The sequence below is a fragment of the Triticum aestivum genome, chromosome 4A, assembly GCF_018294505.1.
Source record: "Triticum aestivum cultivar Chinese Spring chromosome 4A, IWGSC CS RefSeq v2.1, whole genome shotgun sequence".
Classification (NCBI taxonomy): domain Eukaryota; kingdom Viridiplantae; phylum Streptophyta; class Magnoliopsida; order Poales; family Poaceae; genus Triticum; species Triticum aestivum.
The window spans coordinates 643,861,290-643,884,941 of record NC_057803.1 but is presented as its reverse complement, the minus strand read 5'-3'; the positions used below and the strand labels follow the sequence as shown (position 1 = coordinate 643,884,941).

At 45.8% G+C, this 23,652-nt stretch overlaps 2 protein-coding genes across 2 annotated transcripts; one reads left to right on the top strand and one right to left on the bottom strand.

Annotated features, from left to right (window-relative positions):
- Window positions 1-16,678: 16,678 nt before the first annotated feature.
- On the bottom strand, window positions 16,679-20,771 carry LOC123087853 (LRR receptor-like serine/threonine-protein kinase FEI 1). Its single transcript, XM_044509971.1, has 4 exons — window positions 20,187-20,771; window positions 18,548-18,808; window positions 17,601-18,455; window positions 16,679-17,470 (listed from the first exon to the last, which is right to left on the bottom strand). The coding sequence occupies exons 1-4, from the start codon at window positions 20,629-20,631 to the stop codon at window positions 17,007-17,009; spliced, it is 2,025 nt and encodes a 674-aa protein (XP_044365906.1). The 5' UTR covers window positions 20,632-20,771; the 3' UTR covers window positions 16,679-17,006.
- A 480-nt stretch (window positions 20,772-21,251) lies between these two features.
- On the top strand, window positions 21,252-23,324 carry LOC123087854 (probable leucine-rich repeat receptor-like protein kinase At1g68400). Its single transcript, XM_044509972.1, has 2 exons — window positions 21,252-22,464; window positions 22,576-23,324. Exons 1-2 carry the CDS (start codon window positions 21,927-21,929, stop codon window positions 23,121-23,123), a joined length of 1,086 nt encoding a protein of 361 aa, XP_044365907.1. The 5' UTR covers window positions 21,252-21,926; the 3' UTR covers window positions 23,124-23,324.
- The last annotated feature ends 328 nt before the right edge of the window (window positions 23,325-23,652 follow it).

Below are 23,652 nucleotides of genomic sequence, written 5' to 3'. Positions count from 1 at the left end.
GTTGCTCAGACAAGGAGGGGTCGTCGGTGACGTAGTCGACCACAGGGGCATCAGCATCGGTCTCGGAGTCTACCGGAAAGGAGTAACGGAGGGGGAACACAATAAATAACAGAGCAATCAAATGTAACACAAAGCAAGACGCGGCAATACATTGTGCTAGGGGTGACCTAACGTAGGGATAGGCGATACCGGTGAAGGGGGAAACATCCGGGAAAATATCCCCGGTGTTTCGTGTTTTCAGGCAGAGGAGCCGGAGGGGGAAAGTTGCGAGTTTGATATGTTAGGGGTGCGTGGCGGACGAACAGACTGCGTATCCGGATTCGTCTCGTCGTTCTGAGCAACTTTCATGTTGAAAATATTTTAATCCGAGTTACGGATTAAAAGATATGATTTTCTAAGGATTTTATTAATTTCTGGAATTTAATTAATTATTTAATTAATTCGAAAAACAGGTTAATGACATCAGCATGATGTCATGCTGACATCAGCAGTCAACAGAGTTGACTTGGTCAACCTGACATGTGGGTCCAGGGGGACCCACCTGTCATTCTCTATGATTAACTAAAACAGATTAATTAGCTTAATTAGTGATTAGGTTAATCTAATCAAGATTAATTACTTAATTAATTAATTAATATTTTAATTATTTTAGTTATTATTTATTTATTTATTTAATATATTCTTTTTTATTTTTATTTTTTTCTAATTCCTTTTCTTTTCTTTTCTTTTTTTCCTTAAAACCGTTCTGGGGCGGGGCCCCCTAGTCAGTGGCCCGGGGGGCCTATCGGTTCGGGTGTGCGTGCGTTCGGGTTCGGGCGCAACGGGTGTGCCCCATTCGGGTGCACGCCCAGGGGCACGCGGGCGTGGGCACGGGTGGCCACGGCGGGGCACGTCGCCGGCCAGGGATGGGCGCAGGGGCGCATCCCGCCCAGTGCGGGGCGAGGTTGCCGGCGGCCACCGCACAAGCGGCAGCAGGGCGGCGGTGCCGGCGTGGGGCGAGGGGAGCAGGGGGCGCGGCCCTGGCGGGGAGCCACGGCGGCCAGCGGCCACGCGCGCGCGCGGGGCGAGGCCCGAGCGCGGCGAGCGCGCACGGGGGAAGCGGGTGGGCGCGCCCCGGGCGCAGGCAGAGGCGGGGAACGGCGAGTGCGCGGCCGACGCGGGGAGAGGAGGGAAAAGGCGGCGGCTCACGGCGGGGTGTAGGGTCCGGGCAGCGGTGCTCGAAGAGGAGGTCGAGGAGGCCACGGCGAGGTCGATCCGGCGACGGCAGCGGGCTTCGTGGCGCCGACGAGGAGCAACGGGGTGGCGCGCGGCATCTGCGTCGGCGGGGTCGGGGCACGGCTGCCACCCGATGCAGACGAGGGAGAGACGGGGATGCGAGGTCCGGCGAGGAGTCGAGGAGGAAGGAGACGACGGCGAGCGGCGACGGCGCGACGTCGGGGCTTGGGGCGCCGCGGGGGGGGGAGACGGAAGGCGGGCCGGTGTGGTGGCTCCGGCGACGGGAGGCCTTCGGACGGCGGCACGGCGTCGGTGGGGGTTCGGGCGACGGGGCACTGCGGGGGGGGGGAGTGGGGGATCGATCCCGATCCAGATCGGATCGGGAGAGGGGGAGTGGGAGCGAGTGGGGAATGGGTTAGGGTTACCGTGGTGGTGGGGGGGTATAGGCAGGGGTGGCCTGGGTCGGCCTGGTCAGCTGTGGCCAACTGGGCCACTTGGCCCAGGGGAGAGGGGGTCTTTTCTTTTGGTTTTCTATTTCTTTTCTATTTTATCCTAAATTTGTATTTATAAATATACTACTGCCACCTTAATTCTCAACCGAAAATAAAATAGTTTAATATTTTATAAAATTCAAAAGGCATTTAATTACTTTCTTTTGCTGCTGTTTTATTTTCCTTTGAGCATTTAAATTTTTTATAAAAATGTGGTTTCATCACCATAATTACCTATGTATTATTTGGTTCACTCCGAACATTTAAATTTTAATATTTGAAAACTTTTATTGTTTGCACGATTTTGAATTTGAAATTCGAACTAGGTTCCGCGCTAACGCGAGTTTATCCACAGTAACCGAGGTGACGTGGTGTCATTAGCGGGGATTACTGTAGCTTAATTACCCGGGCGTCACACATCCGCAACTACAAAAAGGAGTATTAAGGTAAACCTAACCACAACATTAAACATATGGGTCCATATCAACCCCTAACGAAGCAACGCATAAACTAGGGTTTAAGCTTCTGTCACTCTAGCAACCCATCATCTACTTATTACTTCCCTATGCCTTCCTCTAGGCCCAAATAATGGTGAAGTGTCATGTAGTCGACGTTCACATAACACCACTAGAGGAGAGACAACATACATCTCATCAAAATATCGAACGAATACCAAATTCACATGACTACTAATAGCAAGACTTCACCCATGTCCTCAGGAACAAACGTAACTACTCACAAAGCATATTCATGTTCATAATCAGAGGTGTAATAATATACATGAAGGATCTGAACATATGATCTTCCACCAAGTAAACCAATTAGTATCAACTACAAGGAGTTATCAACACTACTAGCAACCCACAGGTACCAATTTGTGGTTTTGATACAAGATTGGATACAAGAGATGAACTAGGGTTTTGAGATGAGATGGTGCTGGTGAAGATGTTGATGGAGATTGATCCCCTCCCGATGAGAGGATCATTGGTGATGACGTTGGTGATGATTTCCCCCTCCCGGAGGGAAGCGTCACCGACAGAACAGCTCCGCCAGAGCCCTAGATTGATTCTGCCAAGGTTCCGTCTTGTGGCGGCGGAGTTTCGTCTCGTAAGCTTGCCCACGAATTTTTCCAGGACAAAACCCTTCATATAGCAGAAGATGGACCCCGGAGGCCCACCAGGGGGCCCAGGAGATAGGGGGCGTCCTAGGGGGGCGCCTCCCTGTCTCCTGGACAGGGTGTGGGCCCCCTGGCCTATTTTTTTTGCTCATAATTCCTTAATAAATCCAAAAAGTTGTTTCGTGGAGTCTCAGGTCTTTTGGAGTTGTGCAGAATAGGTTTCCAATGTTTGCTCCTTTTCCAGCCAGAATTGCAGCTGCCGGCATTCCCCCTCTTCATGGTAAACCTTGTAAAATAAGAGAGAATAGCCATAAGTATTGAGATATAATGTGTAATAACAGCCCATAATGCAATAAATATTGATATAAAAGCATGTTGCAAAATGGATGTATCAACTCCCCCAAGCTTAGACCTCGCTTGTCCTCAAGTGGAAACCGAAATCGAAAAATATGTCCACATGTTTAGCGATAGAGGTGCCGATAAAAATAAAAATACGGACATGAGGGCATCATGATCATTCTAATAACAACAACATATATGGATTTTGTCATATGATTTCCTATGTTCAAGTAATAAGCAATTCACAATGTCAAGTATGGTTCAAAAACTTCATTGGGAACTAACAAACTATAATCTCAGTCATTGAAGCAATTGCAATTTATTGTAACATCAGAAAGAATCACTAATAGAGCTTCTCAGCAAGCTCACATACTCAATTATCTCGTAGTCTCCCATAATTGTTAACACTCACGCAATACTTGTGGTTATAGAGTTTCAGCCGGACACTGAGAAAGATAGGGGCTTATTGTGTTGCCTCCCAACGTATTCACCTTTAGGTGATGTCAACAGTAATAGCCTATGCCAACTTACATCCAATCGGATATATATATCATGATCTTTCAAACACGAAGAGCTTGCCAAAGGATAAAATGAAAAAGGGAAAGGTGAGGATCACCTTGACTCAAGTATTAAAGTAAAACATAAAGTAAAAGATAGGCCCTACGCAGAGGGAAGTAGAGGTTGTCATGCGCTTTTAGGGTTGGATACACAAAATCTTAATGCAAAAGAACGTCACTTTATATTGCCCCTTGTATGTGGACCTTTATTATGCAATCCGTCGCTTTTATTACTTCCACAACAAGTTCGTACAAAGCTTATTTTCTCTGCACTAATAAGTCATGCATATTTAGAGAACAATTTTTATTGCTTGCACCGATGACAACTTACATGAAGGATCTTACTCAATCCATAGGTAGGTATGGTGGACTCTCATGGCAAAACTGGGTTTAAGGATATTTGGAAGCACAAGTAGTATCTCTACTTGGTGCAAGGAGTTTTGGCTAGCATGAGGGGGAAAGGCAAGCTCAACATGTTTAGAAGGTCACTGACAATATACTTTAACTGAGATGTTGGAAAACATAAACCATTACATTGTCTTCCTTGTCCAACGTCAACTCTTTTAGCATGTCATACTTAATTAGTGCTTCACAATCATAAAAGATGTCCAAGATAATATATTTATATGTGAACCCCTCTTTCCTTATCACTTCCTATTAATTGCAACGATGACCAAGGCTACGTTCATGAACTCTCAACAATTTTTATGCCTCATACTTTCTATGTGTGAAGTTATCACTATCCATAAGATCAATATGAACTCTTTTGTTCTTTCTACTTTCTCAAGATCATAGAAACATAGCAAAGCCCTTGACTCAACACTAATCTTTATTATAGATAGCACACGGACTCGCTTTCATAAAGAGATCACAAAGCAAAACTCAAAACTACTTGGAATCAAAACTTCGAACTAATAAATCAAGATACTACTAAAAGGATCGAACTAAATAAAGCGGTAAAGATAGGAGTGTGATGGTGATACGATACCGGGGCACCTCCCCCAAGTTTGGCAGTTGCCAAGGGGAGTGCCCATACCCATGTGATTATTTCTTCGGAGGTGGTGAAGTAGGAGTTGTCGCACTTCTCTTCTCTAGCTTGCGTCTGAGGCTAAAAATTTCCTCCCTCGGATCCTCATTCTCGAGCTCAAGTTTCATTATCTTTTTGCATAGTGTTGCCTTGCTGTCCTGCAAAAAACGTGGTGGGATAGATTGGACCTTAGGGAGACTTGACTTCTTGAACTCCACATGCATATCACCAGGTTGAGGCAGTGGATCGTCATCTTCATCAGAGCTTGTCTCCTCCTTCCTCTTTGGATCATAGTCTTCTTCTTCCTCTGTGGTCCAGCCATAGAGTTCCACATCCCCATATACTTTTGGATTTGCAATATAATCAGCTATGTAGCTCTCTCCCTCCGAATCTTGGGATGACATCTTGTTCAATTCTGTAGCAGGAACAGCTCGAAACGGAAACAGAGGATAATTGCGTGATACGGTGGTCAAAACCTTCGGGAGTATATATAATGAATTTTTACAGACCAAAATACGTAACATACAAGAAAACGGAGTCCGGGAGGCACACGAGGTGCCCACGAGACAGGGGGGCGCGCCCTACAGGGGGGCGCCCTCCTCTCTCGTGGGAGCCTCGTGTCCCTTTCGGACTACTTCTTTCTTCCTAAAATCCTTAAATAATCCAAAACTGATGAAAATTGCTATTAGAGTTGTTTTGGACTCGGTTTACTTACTGTACCACGTACCTATGCCTTTTCGGAGTCTGGAACGTTCTGTAAAGTGTCTCTTATGTATTCCTGAGGGGTTATGGTTTCAATAATATTGGTTTCAACATTGATAGGATTACCTGAAATATAATGTTTAATTCTTTGACCGTTTACCACCCTCGGATTTGTGCCTTCAAAGTTGTTGATTTTTATAGCACCAGAACGATAGACCTCCTCGATAACGTAGGGACCTTCCCATTTTGAGAGAAGTTTTCCTGCAAAAAATCTTAAACGAGAGTTGAACAATAACACATAATCTCCTACGTTAAACTCACGCTTTGTATCCTTTTATCATGCCAGCGTTTGACTTTTTCTTTGAAAAGATTAGCATTCTCATATGCTTGAGTTCTCCATTCATCAAGTGAGCTAATATCAAATAACCTTTTCTCACCGGCAAGTTTGAAGTCATAATTAAGCTCTTTAATAGCCCAATATGCTTTACGTTCAAGTTCAAGAGGTAAATGACATGCTTTTCCATAAACCATCTTATATGGAGACATACCCATAGGATTTTTGTATGCAGTTCTATAGGCCCATAATGCATCATCAAGTTTTTTGGACCAATTCTTTCTAGATCTATTCACAGTCTTTTGCAAAATTAATTTGAGCTCTCTATTGCTCAACTCTACTTGACCACTAGACTGCGGGTGATAAGGAGATGCAATTCTATGATTGACATCATACTTAGCAAGCATCTTACGGAAAGCACCATGAATAAAGTGTGAACCACCATCAGTCATAAGATATCTAGGGACTCCAAACATCGGAAAAATAACTTCTTTAAGCATTTTGATAGAAGTGTTATGATCAGCACTACTAGTTGGAATAGCTTCTACCCACTTAGTAACGTAATCAATAGCAACTAAAATATGTGTATAACCATTGGAGGCAGGAAAAGGTCCTATATAATCAAAGCCCCAAACATCAAACGGTTCAATAACAAGAGAATAATTCATAGGAATTTCTTGACGTCTACTGATGTTACCTATTCTTTGACATTCATCACAAAATACGACAAACTTACGAGCATCTTTGAAAAGAGTAGGCCAATAAAAACCAGATTGTAGTACCTTGTGTGCAGTTCTATTTCCAGCGTGGTGTCCTCCATAGGATTCAGAGTGACACTTGCGTAGGATTTGTTCCTGTTCATGCTCGGGCACACAACGTCTAATAATACCATCTACTCCTTCTTTATAAAGGTGTGGATCATCCCAGAAGTAATGTCTTAAATCATAAAGAACTTTTTCTTTTGCTGGTATGTGAAACTAGGCGGTATATATTTAGCAACAATGTAATTAGCATAGTCAGCATACCAAGGAGCAGTACGAGAAAGCATTGACAACCGCTAATTGTTCATCAGGAAAACTATCATTAATAGGCAGTGGGTCATCAAGAACATTCTCTAGCCTAGACAAGTTGTCTGCAACGGGGTTCTCAGCTCCCTTTCTATCAATAATATGCAAGTCAAATTCTTGGAGCAAGAGAACCCATCTAATGAGTCTAGGCTTAGCATCTTTATTTTCCATAAGATATTTAATAGCAGCATGATCAGTGTGAATAGTAACTTTGGAATCAACAATATAAGGTCTAAACTTATCACATGCAAACACAACTGCTAAGAATTCTTTTTCAGTGGTAGCATAGTTTCTCTGGGTAGTATCAAGAGTCTTACTAGCATAATGGATAACATTCAATTTCTTATCGACTATTTGCCCTAAAATAGCATAATCGCTAGCATCACACATAATTTTAAAAGGCAAATTCCAATCAGGTGGCTGAACAATAGGTGATGTGATCAAAGCTTTCTTAAGTGTTTCAAATGCTTCTACACAATCATCATCAAAGACAAAAGGAATATATTTTTGCAATAAATTAGTCAGAGGCCTAGAGATTTTAGAAAGGTCCTTAATGAACCTCCTATAAAAACCGGCATGACCAAGGAAACTTCTTATACCTTTTATGTCCTTGGAACATTGCATCTTTTCAATAGCATCAACTCTGGCTTTATCAACTTCAATACCCCTCTAGGAGATCTTGTGCCCCAACACAATGCCTTCATTAACCATAAAGTGACACTTTTCCCAATTCAGGACGAGACTAGTGTCTTCGCATCTCTGCAAAACTCGATCAAGGTTGCTCAAACAATCATCAAAAGAGGATCCATAGACAGAGAAGTCATCCATGAATACCTCACAAATATTTTCACAAAAATCAGAAAATATAGCCATCATGCATCTTTGAAAGGTAGCAGGTGCATTACATAAACCAAAAGGCATACGTCTATAAGCAAAAGTACAAAAAGGGCAAGTAAAAGTAGTTTTAGATTGATCCCCCACTGATACAGGTATCTGAGAGAAGCCAGAATAACCATCTAGAAAGCAAAAATGTGTGTGTTTGGATAACCTTTCTAGCATTTGATCAATAAAAGGTAAAGTGTAAAGATCTTTCTTAGTAGCTTTATTTAACTTGCAGGAATCAATTACCATCCTATAGCCTGTAATAATTCTTTGCGGGATCAATTCATCTTTATCATTAGGGACAATGGTAATACCTCCCTTTTTAGGGACACAATGGACAGGGCTTACACATTCACTATCAGCAACGGGATAAATAATACCTGCCTCAAGGAGTTTTAGTATCTCCTTTCTCACCACTTCCTTCATTTTGGGATTTAATCGTCTTTGAGAATCTCTAACAGGTTTGGCATATTTCTCCACTGAAATTTTGTGTTGACATAATGTGGGACTAATGCCCTTGAGATCATCCAAGGTATATCCAATAGCAGCTCGGTGCTTCTTCAGAGTTTTCAATAATCTTTCTTCTTGTTTCTCTGAAAGGTTAGCACTAATAATAACAGGATATATTTATTTTTCATCAAGATAAGCATACTTAAGATTATCAGGTAATGGTTTGAGTTCAAACACGGGATCACCCTTGGGTGGAGGGGGATCCCCAAGAATTTCAACGGGAAGATTATGTTTTAGCATAGGTTCTTGTTTAAGGAACACTTCATCTATTTCTTCCCTTTCCTTCATAAACATATCGTTTTCATGGTCTAGCAAATATTGTTCTAACGGATCAGTTAGAGGAACAGCAATAGAAGCAAGACCAATAATCTCATCCTTACTAGATGGTTCCTTTTCACGATGTTGTCTACTAAACTTAGCGAAATTAAACTCATGCGAAATACCATCTAAGCCAACAGTGACAATATTCTTTTAACAATCAATCTTAGCACTAGCAGTGTTCAAGAAGGGTCTACCAAAAATAATGGGACAAAAATCATCTTGTGGGGAACTGAGAACAAGAAAACCAGCAGGGTATTTAATCTTCCCACACAAGACTTCAACATCTCTAACAATCCCAATAGGTTTAATGGTGTCCCTATTAGCAAGATTAATAGTAACATCAATATCTTCTAATTTAACTAGTGCAATATCGTGCATAATTTCTTTATAAAGATCATAAGATGTCGCATTAGCAGTAGCACCCATATCACATAAGCCATGATAACAATGATCTCCAATTTTAACAGAAATAACAGGCGTGCCTACAACATGTCTACGTGTCTTAGTATCGGGTCTAGCAATATTAGCAGTTTCACCCAAGAAAGAGATAACATGCCCATCTAAGTCCTCATCCAAGAGATCTTTAATCATAGCAATACCAGGTTCAACATTAATTTGCTCAGGAGGTGTATAGGTCCTAGTATTACTCTTACGAACAACAGTCGAAGCTTTAACATGATCTTTTATCCTAACAGGAAAAGGAGGTTTTTCAACATAAGCAATAGGAATAATAGGATCACTATATGTAATAGTCTTCTCTTCGACTGTAATAGGTGCAACTACTTTCACTTCAACAGGAGGATTATATTTAAACCACTTCTCTTTAGGGAGATCAACGTGAGCAGCAAAAGTTTCACAAAAAGTAGCTACTATCTCAGAGTCAAGTCCATACTTAGAGCTAAATCCACGGAAAGCATCGGTATCCATAAAGGATTTAACACAATCAAACTTAGGTGTCATACCTGACTCCTTACCATCGTCGGAACCCCAATCTTCAGAGTTGCATTTAATTCTTTCCAATAAGTCCCATTTGAAATCAATAGTCTTCAGCATATAGGAACCAGCACAGGAAGTATCGAGCAGGTTGCGATTATCAAGAGAAAGCCGAGCATAAAAATTCTGAATAATCATTTCCCAAGAGAGCTCATGATTAGGGCATGAATATAACATGAATTTAAGCCTCCCCCAAGATTGAACGATGCTTTATCCTTCGCGAGGCCAGAAATTATATATATAATTACGATCATGATGAACAAGATGCATAGGGTAGAACTTCTGGTGAAATTCCAACTTCAGTCGCTTATAATTCCAAAATCTCGTATCATCACATAGCCTATACCATGTCATTACATCTCCCTTCAAAGATAAAGGAAGACCTTCCTTTTAACAACATCATCGGGGATACCTGCAAGCTTAAATAATCCACAAACTTCATCCACAAAGATAAGGTGTAAGTCGGGATAGTTCCGTCTCCTGCAAAAGGATTAGCTAGCAGTTTTTCTATCATACCCGAAGGAATCTCAAAGTGAAAATTTTCATAAGGTTCAGTAGGTTGAGGAGCATCTCTTTGCTCTTCTGGTTGGGGTGAAGATACCCCAAACAAGCCACTCAAAGGATTAGTTTCCATAGTGACAAGTAACAGAACATTTTAGCACACAATATAAATGTTTCCTTGCCAAGTTCCACTCACCAAGAGCGCTACGCTCCCCGGCAACGGCGCCAGAAAAGAGTCTTGATGACCCACAAGTGTAGGGGATCTATCGTAGTCCTTTCGATAAGTAAGAGTGTCGAACCCAACGAGGAGTAGAAGGAAATGATAAGCGGTTTTCAGTAAGGTTTTCTCTGCAAGCACTGAAATAGTAGGTGATAGATAGTTTTGTGATAAGATAAATAGTAATGAGAAAAAGTAAATAAAGTAACTAAAGTGCAGCAAGGTGGCCCAATCCTTTATGTAGCAAAGGATAAGCCTGGACAAATTCTAATAATGAGGAAGGAGCTTCCGAGGACACATTGGGAATTATCGTCAAGCTAGTTTCATCACGTTCATAACATTCGCGTTCGGTACTTTGATAATTTGATATGTGGGTGGACCGGGACTTGGGTACTGCCCTAACATGGACAAGCATCCCACTTATGTTTAACCCCTATTGCAAGCATCCGCAACTACAAAAAGGAGTATTAAGGTAAACCTAACCACAACATTAAACATATGGGTCCATATCAACCCCTAACGAAGCAACGCATAAACTAGGGTTTAAGCTTCTGTCACTCTAGCAACCCATCATCTACTTATTACTTCCCTATGCCTTCCTCTAGGCCCAAATAATGGTGAAGTGTCATGTAGTCGACGTTCACATAACACCACTAGAGGAGAGACAACATACATCTCATCAAAATATCGAACGAATACCAAATTCACATGACTACTAATAGCAAGACTTCACCCATGTCCTTAGGAACAAACGTAACTACTCACAAAGCATATTCATGTTCATAATCAGAGGTGTAATAATATACATGAAGGATCTGAACATATGATCTTCCACCAAGTAAACCAATTAGTATCAACTACAAGGAGTTATCAACACTACTAGCAACCCACAGGTACCAATTTGTGGTTTTGATACAAGATTGGATACAAGAGATGAACTAGGGTTTTGAGATGAGATGGTGCTGGTGAAGATGTTGATGGAGATGGAGATTGATCCCCTCCCGAAGAGAGGATCGTTGGTGATGATGTTGGTGATGATTTCCCCCTCCCGGAGGGAAGTGTCCCTGGCAGAACAGCTCCTCCAGAGAACTAGATTGATTCCGCCAAGGTTCCTCCTCGTGGCGGCGGAGTTTCGTCTCGTAAGCTTTCCCATGAATTTTTCCAGGACAAAACCCTTCATATAGCAGAAGATGGACGCTGGAGGCCCATCAGGGGGCCCAGGAGATAGGGGCACGCCCTAGGGGGGGCGCCTCCCTGTCTCCTGGACAGGGTGTGGGCCCCTTGGCCTATTTCTTTTGCTCATAATTCCTTAATAAATCCAAAAGGTTGTTTCGTGGAGTCTTAGGTCTTTTGGAGTTGTGCAGAATATGTTTCCAACGTTTGCTCCTTTTCCAGCCAGAATTCCAGCTGCCGGCATTCCCCCTCTTCATGGTAAACCTTGTAAAATAAGAGAGAATAGCCATAAGTATCGAGATATAATGAGTAATAACAGCCCATAATGCAATAAATATTGATATAAAAGCATGATGCAAAATGGACGTATCACTAAATAATTAATATTTTTAGAATAATAGTTTCAAACTCAAACGGTGAAATGGTGTGACTTCATGCTAAAGTTCAACTCCTAAGGGTTAATAGGATTGACAGCTTACTATTGTTAGGAAAACAATAAGTGCAGACTTGAAAACTAGGGAGAATAGAACTCGGAAGTTAAGTGTGCTTAGGCTGGATTTGTGAGATGATGGGTGACCAGTCGGGAAGTGGGACGATTTGGAATGGGTGCTCCACACTTGAGCAGTGATGAGGGGTGATTAGAGACTAAATTGTCAAATAATTCGGAAATTTGAAAATTGGAAAAGAAATTAAGAAAAAGTTCAATAAAAATTAATTTAGAAAAAAAAACAAAAAAACATCCTTTAGTCCCGGTTGGTGTTAACAACCGAGACTAAAGGTGGAGCTCCAGACAGCGGCCACGTGGATCTCCTTTAGTCCCGGTTTGTAAGCCAACCGGGCTAAAGGTTTTGGGCGTTTGTCCTGGGTTCCAGAACCGGGACTAAAGACCCTCTGGAACCGGGACTAACGGCCCATTTTCTACTAGTGATAATAATATACAACATTTTATACTGATAATCTGTATCGACCCGAATCGATCGACCCAGGGTAACGTCACGGGTCACGAACTAACGTCTATGGGACCCTACGCTAAGTGGACCCATCGATTTCACCATCACCGACCGTCGTCTCGCGACCCCATTCCTTGACCCGGTCGACCCATGGTTATGGCAAGTATGCTTTAAGCCGGTCGACCCATGGTTCTACCGGATCTGGTGGTGCATCGCTCTACGATGGCTCAGTTGATGCAACTTAGGTGGCGGCGGTCAGCGATGGGGTGTGGGTGGTGGTGGTGCCTCTCTTTTTCCCAGTCCGTGCCAGTGGCGCGAGGTTCTCAATCGGCAGAGACGGCCATGACTGGGAACTCGTGCTTGGTTGACCAGTTTTGGGCCCGGAACGGGTCGAAGCTCGCTCCTGGTAGACGATGGAGGACTCGGTCTGGGTGGTGACCGCGGGTGTCGAGTTCCCTCTCCTCGCGGGTACGGTGGATGTTGGTGATGGTCGGGACATCACGTCCGTCGGGCATCGATAGTCATGGAATTGTGTCTCAGCGGTCCACCAGGACTGGCTAGAGGTGCAGGTGTCGACGCCTCCTGTCGTGGAGGTGTCGATCCAGACATCGTGGCTGATGCTAGGCTAGGAGTGAAAGGAGATGCCTTTTACTCCTACTACCATGGTGGGTGCACCATGATGTCGGTGGACCTGGGTGGTGAATGCTACTTGCGATAAATGTTGAGAATTCACTGAAGAGGAAGGGTGAAGTAGTATAGTAGCAGATAATATTTTCCTCGGTAAAGAATCAAGGTTTTATCGACCCAATAGGAGGTTCACGCAAACAAAGGTCGACATTACCTGCACACACACAAAAATATATTTGCACTCAACGTGGGCCAAGAGGGTTTTCAATCCCCTTGTACTCGTTAATTGCAAGGATTAGTTCTGATACTGGTAGAGATATAAATTGCAAAAGTAAATGGAAGTAAATAAATTGCAGCAAGATATTTAGGGCTTTATTAATAGGAGGTGAATGGATCCAGGGGCATAGTTTTCACTAGAGACATCTCTCTCGAGAACATAGCAAACGGTGGGTACACAAATTACTGTTGGACAATTGGTAGAAAAGCACATAGGCGTTACGTCTGTGACAAGTAGACCGACATCCATTTGCATCTACTACTATTACTCCACTTCGAGGGTGCTTCTATGCTTGCCTCTCTAGGTATTAAGTTCAGAACAAACAGAGTAATGTTTTAAGCATTATGACATAATATAGACAAAATAAGACCAAGCAATATGATCGAACTCCGTCATTTTACCCTTATTAGCAACAATACAAATACGTGTCTCACTACTCCTCTTTTCATAGAGTGATGATACCGCAAGATTGCACCTACTACTATGCACCATTTCAACTGAAGATCTAACCATTGACTTGGCCAAAGAAAATGCATAGATCGGAAAGCATTATATAGCTATAACAATCACAAATAATAAAGTTCAAAAATAACTCAATTACTTTCGATGAATAATCTGATGATAAACCCACAATTCATTAGACCCAAAAAACACACAACACAAAAGGATTACATCATATAGATTTCCAAAGAGAACATCATACTAAAAATCAGAGAGAGAGAGAGGGGGGGAGAGAGATCTAGCTACTGCTACGGACCCATAGGTCCTGTGAGGAACTACTCCTGCATCATCGGAGAGGAAGCAAAGTTGATGTAGAGGCCCTCCGTGGTCGGTTCCTCATGTGGAGGAGTGCTGTGGAGGCTCCAGATGGTATCGTGGAAGAACAGAGGCTCGCGACGATGGAATAACTGTTTCGGGTCTCGCTCTAGTGGTTTCGGGATTTTAGGGAATTTATGGGCCTAAAATTAGGTCAAACGAAGTTGCGAGCGGGACACAAGCTCAGGCAACACCCCTTTAGGGCCGTGCCCTGTGAGCTCGTGTCTCTCTCGTGCAGCGTCTGGTCTTCCTCCGAGGCTTCTAGGATTCCTTCTTGTCCAAAAACTAGGCAAAATAGGAATTGGACTGGGCACTAGGTTCATAGGTTCCCGAAAACGATATAAAATTACATATAAAGCATAAAAGATTGATAATATAATAGCACGAAACAATCGGACATGTAGTAGTTGATCCCGAGCTCATATGCTCCCGCTTGAACAGTAAAATCGAAAAAAAAAATAGTAAATTTTTTTTAATCTGTTTTTTTTGGTGATGAACATTGACAAAATTTCTAAGTGCGTGCAAAATTTCTGGCTGAAATGACATTCGTGGAGGTCTGTACAAAAATAATAAAACTGATGCTCTAAAAAGACTATAGTTGGAAGCATTTTGTAGCATCGATTTCGTTATTTTTGCCCAGACCTCCGTAAATGTCAGTTTGATCTGAAATTTTGCAAGCAATTAGAACATTCATCAATGTTCATCACAAAAAAATAGATTTTTTTAATCTTTCTACTTTTTTTTTATTTACTGTTCATGCAGAAGCATATGAGCTCAGGATCAAAAGAGCACTTTCGAAAACAATCAAATATTATAGTTATATTGGAGACGTATCAGCATCCCCAAGCTTAATTCTTGCTCATCCTCGAGGCGATAAATGATAATTTTTGTTAACCAAGCTTTCACTCGCAAATTCGTGTCCATCCCCGGGCTGGACCACCAGATTGACCTCCTCCATCATTGAAAGCGCCCATGGGTGATATCTGCTCGAAAACCGTACGACCGTAGCTGCACATCGATGGCGGAGGGGCCCGCATAGGTGCGCCGTCGACGCCGGACGACGCACACGTCATGGACACCCGCGCAGATCTCCACCGCAACTGCATCCTGGAGCCGCGGCGGAGGAAGCACCCCCCCCCCCCCCCCCCCCCGCCGCCGCTATCATCTGCCGCATGGGCTTTGCCCCGCAGAGCTCCTGCGACAGCGAGGAGAGGGCGGCGACAGTTTGAAGCACTAGGTCAGATTGGGAGAAAGGGGACCGAGAGGGAGTGTGAAAGGGGGTGGCGGCGGCTTCAATTGTTGGAGCTGTACGTGAAGAAAACCAACATGAGAAAAAAAAAGATCTCACACTTGAGTGACCATCGATTTAATTTGGTTTTCCTAGACGACTGCAGCGCCGGCTCTTTTCACTATACACTTGCAGCAAGAGTGAAACATGACTATTCTACCCTTTCCAGTCCTTGTCAGTAATTTCATTGTTTCAGCTCCTATTTTTAACTGCGTCGAAACAATAGTGCCAAGTTTCTGTGACAGCACTCACATGGCTCAAGTTTTGAAGGAGGACAGTATTGGCAGCTCCTTTTTTTAACAGACCCAACGTTTGCTCAGTGGGCAGCAAAAAGGCAGAAGCGTGCTCACGCCTGCGTCTCTGAATCCTGCCCGCAAGATGCTGAAAATCGTAACTGTTCATGTCCTATCTTATTTTGCTTGGGAGGTTCAAATTTTAAAGTTGACCCGTGCTACAGTACAGCCCAGGTCAGCAGTTCACTTGGAGTACTTCTGTTGTTTGCAGCTAGTTTTATGTTTTGGTCATTTAGAAAGAAAAACTATTCTTATTGGTTTGAACTCTAGGTAGAATATGGTTTACTACTATACTAGATCAGGTATTTTACTATTCATATCAGCTTTTACTTTCTCCGTCCGGGTTTATTGGCCCCTCGTATTTGTGTTTACAACTACTCCCTCCATAAAGAAATATAAGAGCGTTTAGATCATTACTTTAGTGATCTAAATGCTCTTATATTTGTTTACTGAGGGAGTATAATTTACTACATCAGATATCTCACTGTCATATTAGCTATCACTTGCTAAAAAGAAAACTATTAGTTTCTCCTTCGGTGGTTATTGGGCACCTTGTGCTTTGGGTTAAATTTTGACCACAAATTCAATTAAGAAATACAAACTCCATGTCACAAAATGTATACTGTTGGCATCTCTTCCGTACCCTAAAAAAAAACTCTTCCTACCACATTTTGTCACTTCTCGACTCAAGATTATTAATGCTTTTCTTTCATAAAATTACACTACGCTTGCCTATCAGCGGAGGAAGACACAAAACGGACACCTACTATAACTAGATGGAGAAACAAATCCACACGTGACACCAAGAAGAGCTCTAATATATTCTCTGTACATAACCTTTTCACGGGAAGCAATCAAAGAACAGAATCATTCTTTTGGAAAAAAAGAATTGTTTTAGGCCTTAAACATACGGTAGAGCACTTGAATGCAAGCAATGGCACTCTGGCAGTGGCACAAAGCCATCAAAGTTTACACTACAGATGCTAAAATCCTTGAACCAAATGGCTCACACATTCAACATTTTTGCATACTAATCTAGAGAACCAATGGTTCATCATCTCATACATGCACAATCTTTGAGCATATTACAGTGGCAAAGAGAATGTGATGCTTAAACATAAATGGTGAGAAGTGAGATCACTTGGAATGTGACTAGTGAATTAGTGTAGACATGGTCCACATTAGCAGGTCAGGTTACTACAACAAAAGACCTCGTAGGGTGGCAACTGGACCACTACCGTCCTCCAGCTTACTACTACAAAAGGCCTCCCAAAAGACATCTTCATCAGCTCATTTCAGATCTTCGGCATCAACCGATGAGTTGCAGAACCACAGCATCCATCGTCAGCCTCTGACTTGCTGCTTCGTGTGTGCAATGCGTGGCCACCTCTGCAAGCTTGGCAGCCTCGGTCCTCGAGAAGATGCCGCCGAGGTTGGGATCTATCAGGCCTTCAAGGTCGCTGGTGGCAGTGCCTATCTTCACTTGTGAGACGGCCCTCTTGCCTGTGATGATCTGGAGAACAATGATCCCAAAGGCGAAGACATCGCTCTTCTCGGTGAAGCGTCCCGTGTTGGCGTACTCAGGGGCTAGATAACCCATAGCTGCGCTGGCCTTCAGGGCTGAGAAGACAACATCGTCGGCAAGGAGCTTGTGCAGTCCTGGGACTGACAGCCGTGGAGCGAAATGGTGGTCAAGAAGAATTTTCTCAGCCGATATGTTCTGGTGCACTAGTGATGGCTTGTTGCTCTTCTTGCTGTGTAGGTACTCGATACCTGCAAATGATCAACAGATTGATAAGGATCAAAATACTCCAGTCATAACAGATCAAAATACGCCGAGTACATGTGAGTTTAACCAGACATAACAGTCTTAATACATACTTGAGCTACAATAGATATGTACCTTTTGCAATGCCTCTGATGATAGAAACTCTTGTAGGCCAATCAAGAACACTAGCTTCAGAACCATCCTTAACATCGAGATAATGCGACAAACACCCATTAACCATGAAGTCATACACAAGAAAGCACTCCCCCCTCCCCCTGGAGCAGCAGAAGCCCCTCAGGCCGACAAGGTTCTCATGTCGCAGCATGGTGAGCGTCTTCAAGCCTCTCAGGAAATCCGACTCCTCTTGCTTGCAACTTGTCTTATTGAGGCTCTTAACCGCGACAACAGACCCATCCCTCAGTATCCCCTTGAATGTCGCAGCAAAGCCGCTCTTGCCTAGTAAGTTAACCTCAGAAAAGTACTGAGTCGCACACTCGACCTCCTCAAGGTTGAACCTGAAGCTATCGCCAACCTCACCGGATGATCCGCAGCCTCCACCTGACATGGTGTCCCATCCATTTGAGTACTCCACACTGATCAGAGGAGAAGCACTCCTTCGGCAGGCTTCCTTCTGCTGGAAATGGTCAGTGCTGAGCCTGCTATCAGAAACCTCGAGTGAGCTGCCAATCTTTTGCTTCTGCCGGCGATAATACGAGAATGCAAATATCCCACAGAATGCGGCACCGATGACCACAGCAAGAACACCAACTATAAGAACACCTGCAGAGGCCTTTGCAGATTTCGTCGTGTGCGGATCCACCGACTGGGGTACTTGCCCTGTCTTGACAGTGCCATCCGGGCCAAACGGCTCAGGCTTGCTGGGCCTCAGCCCATCCTCTGTAGAGGTACAAAGATCAAGAGAAATGAACTCAGCTCCACAAAGCCCCTTGTTATTCACATACTGGAACCCTCCACTCAGTCTCTTCAAACCTAGCATCCAAAACCAAATCACAATAGTTAATACAATTATGAAGGTTAAAAATTGACCTACAAAAAGGTTGAGCAAGAGCCTGGTTTGTTACCAGCAGGGACACTCCCTGACAGAGTGTTATTGCGAACATCGAAGACCTCGAGCGACGGAACATCTGCGATCTTTGAAGGGATCGAGCCAAATAGGTTGTTGAAGCTCAGATCGGCCCGAGTCAGCTGAGTCAAGTCGCCGAGGGTTGCGGGAATGGCTCCGGTCAGCTGGTTAGACTGCAGTGCAAGGACAGCAAGCTTGTTCAGGTTGCCGAGCTGGGGCGGTATGCTGCCTGTCAACTGGTTGTAGCCCAGCTGCAACACTGCAAACGATGAGGACATGGGTAAGTAAATTAGTAAATCCCTGAAGTAATCTTTCACACTGCAAATCAACCACTTTGACGCTAAAGAACACAACAATTTTGTTCTTTCCACAATACATTCACTGAAAGAACTAGGATATTGGACAGTAAACATGAGAAAACCAAATCAAATCAGAGAAAATCCAAATGTATACAGAGCCATAGCAGTGAATCTGCCCAGAAGTTGCCACGAAGGGAATCTATACAGAGCCAAGTGGGGCTCTAAACAAAGTGAAAATCACAAGTTTTCAACTCCAAGAAATCGCCATTTGTCATTTACCTATGCAGGAGTCAAACTGACAATGCAGATTTTCAACTCCAATAATACAGCAGTGAATATAAATATTGGCCCCACAAAAGATCTTATCACAGAAAATCAACCGCTTTGAGGCTAAAGAACGGAGAAGATATTGTTCTTCCATTAGTACATTCTCTGAAAAACCACCGAAATCGGACAGAAACATCTGAAAACCAAATCAAATCACAGAAATCCCCACTTGTCTGCTCAAGTGGTTTAAGTCAAGATCCAGGCTGTAGTTTGGCACAAAGGGAATCTGTAGAGAGCCAAGTGGATCCAAACTAAAGTGAAGCCCCATTTTTCAACCCCAAGAAACACCATTTGTCCTGTACCCACGCAGAGTCAAACAAGGCACCAAACTAACAATAAATCAAATGAGACGGTCACGTGGCTGCCGCACTGCTCCCGGAAGACGGCCAGGAATGGAAGCATACAGAACGAGAGGCTGGCACAGAAGCAAAACGGGCTGCCCATTTCAAAAGCAAACCGTTGGTGCTGCTGCTGCTAAGATTTATGGCCACCAAACGAGTACAGTACTACTGCACGACCAAACGAGTAGTAGCACTGGATCTGCACATTGATGAGAGCGTCTGCTGTTCTCTCCCAAAAATTATCTGAACTTTGTAGTATAGTACGGTGGGTGGGGTCAATAAATGAACCGAACCCGCCTGGAGATTTTGAAATGGACTGTAATAAATGAAGTGCTGGCTGTATGGCAAAACGTCGGCAGAAACAACCAAAGGAAGAAAAGAAACGGCCGTAGGTACGACAGTGAGCAATGGGATGCTTCTCCGTTTGGGATTCATTCAAGGTTTTTTTTAGGGTTTGTTCATACAACTTTTCCCCCAATGTTCAAATCTAAGCAAGCCTGATAGTCCAAGCTACTAATCTAGCACAAAAAGCAGCGGAAACTCTAGAAGAAACGGTACAAATAATGTGACAGGGAAAAATCCACCATCTAGCCAAGAAAAGAACCAACGAGATGCAGGTAAGATGCATCCTCTGACTGAGCCGAGAACAAGCCCTGACAGAAAAGCTCACCTTGGAGATTCGCCATGGCGGCAATCTCGGCGGGCACGGGGCCGGAGAGGTGGTTGACGTCGAGGTAGAGGTCGGCGAGCTCGGCGAGGCCCCCAATCTCCCGGGGGATGGGGCCCTTGAGGCCGTTGTAGTGCAGGTAGAGCCCCCGGAGCCGGCGCAGCCCGGCGACGGCCGGCGGGAGCGTGCCGGAGAGGCCGCGGCCCTGCAGCGAGACGGCCGTGACGCGGCCCTCGCGGTCGCAGGCGACGCCGACGTAGCCGCCGCCGCAGGGGTCGGCCGCCCGGTCCCACGAGCCCAGCACCCGGCCCGCCGGGTCCAGCGCCGCCCTCAGCGCCGCCAGCGCCCTCGCCTCCCCCTCGTCCCTCGCCGCCACAGCAAGAACCGTCAGGAGAAACAGGGGGAGGAGTAGAGGTGATAGCGCGGGCGAGGCGGCGGCGGCGGCCATTGGAGCGGCAGGGGTGAGTGGGGAGTGGAGTGGAGTGGGGAGTGTGGGCACTGTGTAGTGAGGCTCGGACTGTGTGGGTGGGATGGGGCCAAAGTTTAGGACTTTAGGTAGTGGTGGAGGGTAAAGTGGTAAATGGACCCGGCGATTCTTTCTTTCCATGGGGTTTCCGGCTTTTGGTGGGCAATTTCGCCGCTTCGTTTTGCGAGGTGGAAATGTGGGCTTTTGAGATGTGTTTGGTGCTTTTGCTTTTGGCTCTTGGTTTTTTGCGTTTGTTGTGAGGAGCTGTGCCGCCTGCTTGCTTGGTTTGCTTTGCTGGCTGGCTGGATTGACCGCTCTGTGCTCTGTGGTGAAATGTGTGCGTGTGTCAGCGACGGGAGTGCAGAGCACTGTGGCGCGTGCTGTCCAATCTCACTGTTCATATGCTACTACTCTCTCTCTCTCTGTGTGCCGGCTTAATTGATGGCCAAAGTTCCGGAAATTTTTCAGGGCTGGGAGGGAGCATTTTTCATCCAGAGGCTGGTTTGAACTTTGTCAAAATCTGAAGAAAATTGGTGGGTCGGAGGGAAAATGTTGTGTCCCTGGGTTTAAAAAGGAAGAGGAAATATACAGGAGTATGTATCCCTGTGGATGGAACGGGAATCCTTTTGGTGAAATCGAGACAGGGTGGGAGCTTAGGGGTGGGGGTGCGCAGCTAGGAGTAGAACCTAGGATTTGTTTTTGAATGGACTAGGAGTAGAAGCTAGAAGATGCTCCATAGTCACGAGCAGACAGACCGTGCTTGAAGTCCTACAACTTGCGCTGAATGTGATGGTTTAGTCCTAGTAGAACTTGCATTTTTACCCTACTCAGTCCTTGAACTTGCATCAAATGTGCAAATTTGGCGCTGATCAATCACAGAGCAACATGTGGACGCGTGGGTGCCGACCCGGTCGGCATGTGGCATTTTGCAAAGAGGCCCCTGCCTTTGGTTTGAATCTGTCCGGCGTCGTGCCGCCCGAGCTCGCCCGGCTCAACCGGCTGATCACGCTCAGGCTCGACTCCAACAGGTTCACCGGCGGGGTCGACGGCATTGCCCTGCCGAGGCTGCAGGATCTCAACATGTCCAACAATCTCTTGTCTGCGAGGATTCCGGTGGGCGATGGCGGGGTTTCCGGCCGAGGCATTCGGCGGGGACACCGGCCTGTGCGGCGCGCCGCTCCCGCCGTGCAAGAGGAGATGCGGAACGCGTCCCCGTGCCCTCCTGCCGCTACCATGGCACTTCGCCCTCGTCGAACCTGCAGGAAGGCAAGGGGAAGATGAGCCACGGGGTCGTAGCCGCAGTTGTAGCCGCGGACTTCGCCGTGGTCGGGCTCGTGGCCGCGCTGCTCTTCTGCTACTTCTGGCCGCGCCTCTCCGGGCGGCCCAGCGACAGGCGCCACCACGAGGGGGAGAAGATCATCTACTCCTCCAGCCCGTACGGCGCTGCCGGAGTGGTCACGGCGGCCGGTGGCACGTACGAGTGTGGAAAGATGGTGTTTCTGGAGGACGCCGGTGGGAGGCGGTTCGAGCTGGAGGAGCTGCTGCGCGCGTCTGCGGAGATGCTCGGCAAAGGCGGCTACGGCACGGCGTACAAGGCGGTGCTCGACGACGGCAGCGTCGTGGCCGTGAAGCGGTTGCGCGACGCGGCGCCCGCGGCGGCGTCGACCAAGAAGGACTTCGAGCGCCACATGGTCGTGCTCGGCCACCTTCGCCACCCCAACGTCGTGCCGCTCAACGCCTACTACTACGCCCGCGACGAGAAGCTCCTCGTCTACAAGTTCATGCCCAACGGCAGCCTCTTCTCCCTCCTCCACGGCAAGTCCTCTCCTCCGCTTAATTCTCCAGAGCCTTACGCCATTAATTCTGTCGAACACTTGCTGCTTCTGTTGCTGAATTGAAGATGGAAACGTCCGTCTGTCGTCACAGGTAACCGAGGGCTGGACCGGACGCTGTTGGACTGGGCGGCGCGCATGCGCATCGCGGTGGGCGCCGCGCGCGGTCTCGCCTACATCCACCACGCGAGCTGGCGCGGCGGGATGACGCCCAAGCTGGTGCACGACAACTTCAAGAGCACCAACATCCTGCTCGACGGGTCGGGCGAGGCCCGCCTCGCTGACTGCGGGCTGGCGCAGTTGGGCACGTCGTCGCCGGCGGCGAGCTCGACGGGGTACCATGCGCTCGAGGCGCCGGCGCCGGCGTCCCGGCCGTGGGCGTCGCAGAAGGGCGACGTGTACGCGCTCGGGGTGGTGCTGCTGGAGCTGCTGATGGGGTGGTGCCCGGGCAGCGAGCTGCCCAATGGCGGCGTGGTGGCGGAGCTGCCGCGGTGGGTGCAGTCGGTGGTGCGGGAGGAGTGGACGTCGGAGGTGTTCGACCTGGAGCTGATGAAGGACAAGGGCATCGAGGAGGAGATGGTGGCCAGCTCGGGCGGCACGACGCCGGACAGATTCAAACCAAAGGCAGGGGCCTCTTTGTAAAATGTCGTGCGCTGACCGGGTCGGCACTCACACATCCACATGTTGCTCTGTGATTGGTCAGCATCAAATTTGCCCATTTGATGCAAGTTCAAGGACTCGATAGGGTCAATATGCAAGTTCTAGGACAAAACCATCACATTCAGTGCAAGTTGTAGGACTCCCGATGCTTTTAACTCTTATTTGAATATGACCCAGTTTTTTCTTTACAGCAACTCTAACCAATTTCCTATTATGTGTTAGAGCATCTACAACCACAGATTGCTAATCCGAGCACTTATACCCATGGACGCGTCCGTGAACAGTGACCGAGCGGACATCAAATCTTGACATTTGCAACCACGGTTTCCATTTTCAAAACACCAAATCACTGCAAACACATGCACGTCGAACATTTTAGACAAACATAGTTTAGTGCACAACTAAACAAATAGTTCATTTTTAATAGTACGGTAATCCAAATATAGTTTAATCATAAATATCAATGTTTTAAATATTGAGCTATGAAAAATAGCAGCGGGCCTCCAAATCA

Excerpts from the sequence above, each read along its gene's own strand:
- LOC123087854 (XM_044509972.1), top strand. The coding sequence starts at position 21,927 with ATGAGCCACGGGGTCGTAGCCGCAGTTGTAGCCGCGGACTTCGCCGTG. Across the intron at positions 22,465-22,575 it reads CCTCTTCTCCCTCCTCCACG|GTAACCGAGGGCTGGACCGG; the intron begins GCAAGTCCTCTC and ends CTGTCGTCACAG.
- LOC123087853 (XM_044509971.1), bottom strand. The coding sequence starts at position 20,631 with ATGGCCGCCGCCGCCGCCTCGCCCGCGCTATCACCTCTACTCCTCCCC. Across the intron at positions 18,456-18,547 it reads GTCAGGGAGTGTCCCTGCTG|GTTTGAAGAGACTGAGTGGA; the intron begins GTAACAAACCAG and ends TTTGGATGCTAG. Across the intron at positions 17,471-17,600 it reads CATCAGAGGCATTGCAAAAG|GTATCGAGTACCTACACAGC; the intron begins GTACATATCTAT and ends GATCATTTGCAG.